Genomic DNA, 1,342 nt, shown 5'->3' with positions numbered 1-1,342 from the left:
ATAGAGCCAAACACACACCTACACCTTCCAGGCAGGGCCGGGAAGGGCTACAGAAAGAGAGGCTAGTCAAGGCCAGCTGGGGACTCAGGAGAGACATGTGGCCCAGGACCCTTGTCCTCTGACTCCCAGCTTAGTGCGGCCCCCTAAAGGCAAACACGCAGGAAAGCTTTGCTCAGTCCGCAGCGGGAACCAGATGCGCGGCTGCGAGCGGAGAGGGGAGAGTGGCAGCACGGGCCGAAATGAGGGCCCGCTGCAGCTCCCCTAAGGCTCGGCGTCCTCCCTGACAGGACTGGGAGGGCAGCGTGCGCTACGCGGAGTACAGCCACTTCGTCCTGGGCAACGAACTGAACAGCTACCGCCTCTTCCTGGGGAACTACAGTGGCAATGTGGGGAACGACGCCCTGGTCTACCACAACAACACGGCCTTCAGCACCAAGGACAAGGACAACGACAACTGCTTAGACAAGTGTGCACAACTCCGCAAAGGTGAGACTGGCGGGTAGGGGGAGGCCGGCGGGAGGGGGGGCAGTCCCGCGTGAGAAGAATGGATTTAGAGCCGCAGAGCTGGTATTCTGGCTTTGGTACTCTTTTGGGGACACTGGTTCTAACTGCTTAGCCGCTGTTCCAAAAGCAGCTTCACCAATCCTGCTGTCCAGTCTGGCAGCTATTTCCAAGGGGAGGACGAGCTCGGCGTCCCAGCCCCGGTCTGTTTCTCGTGCCAGGTGGCTACTGGTACAACTGCTGCACAGACTCCAACCTCAACGGAGTGTACTACCGCCTCGGGGAGCACAACAAGCACCTGGACGGCATTACCTGGTACGGGTGGCACGGGTCTAGCTACTCCCTCAGACGGGTGGAGATGAAAATCCGCCCGGAAGACTTCCAGCCCTAAGTGGAGGCCTGCTGTGGGACAGGGGTGGGAAAATGGGGACAAATGGAGGCTGGGTGAGGGCGGGGGAAGGGCAGGAAGGGGGTAGAGAAAGGTAGGGATGGAGAATGGCCTACAATCACCAATGAGAGAGTCAGGAGCACAATCAAATTTAAGTACAAGGGCGTCACCTAAATGGGATGAATTATTTGAACACAATGGGTTATCACACATACTTCTCAGGGGGCTGGCCTGAGGGGGCTCTCTCTCTGTCCGTGATCCCTGACAGACACTAAAAGCTTCTCCTTTCCATTTGATTTTTTCTGTGAAAGAAAAATAATTATGACATCACTTTACCTATTCAGTTGAAGGCCTAGGTGTATGAGGGCAGAAAACAGATCCCTCACCTAAAAAAGAACCCTGTGATTTTGATCCTCAAGGAGAGGTATTGGGTGTTAGAGAAAGGCATGAAAG

General features: G+C 55.7%; 1 protein-coding gene across 1 annotated transcript; it reads left to right on the top strand.

The window, feature by feature from the left end:
• Nucleotides 1-287: 287 nt before the first annotated feature.
• Nucleotides 288-963, top strand: LOC116629775 (angiopoietin-related protein 7; the record flags this gene model as incomplete). Its single annotated transcript, XM_032399994.1, has 2 exons — nucleotides 288-486; nucleotides 723-963. Coding segments are annotated over 2 exons (369 nt in total), but the record flags the coding sequence as incomplete, so codon positions are not given.
• Nucleotides 964-1,342: the final 379 nt, after the last annotated feature.

This window comes from Phoca vitulina, unplaced genomic scaffold (genome assembly GCF_004348235.1).
Source record: "Phoca vitulina isolate PV1807 unplaced genomic scaffold, GSC_HSeal_1.0 scaffold3050, whole genome shotgun sequence".
Lineage (NCBI taxonomy): Eukaryota > Metazoa > Chordata > Mammalia > Carnivora > Phocidae > Phoca > Phoca vitulina.
This window is presented reverse-complemented; position numbering and strand designations above follow the sequence as displayed.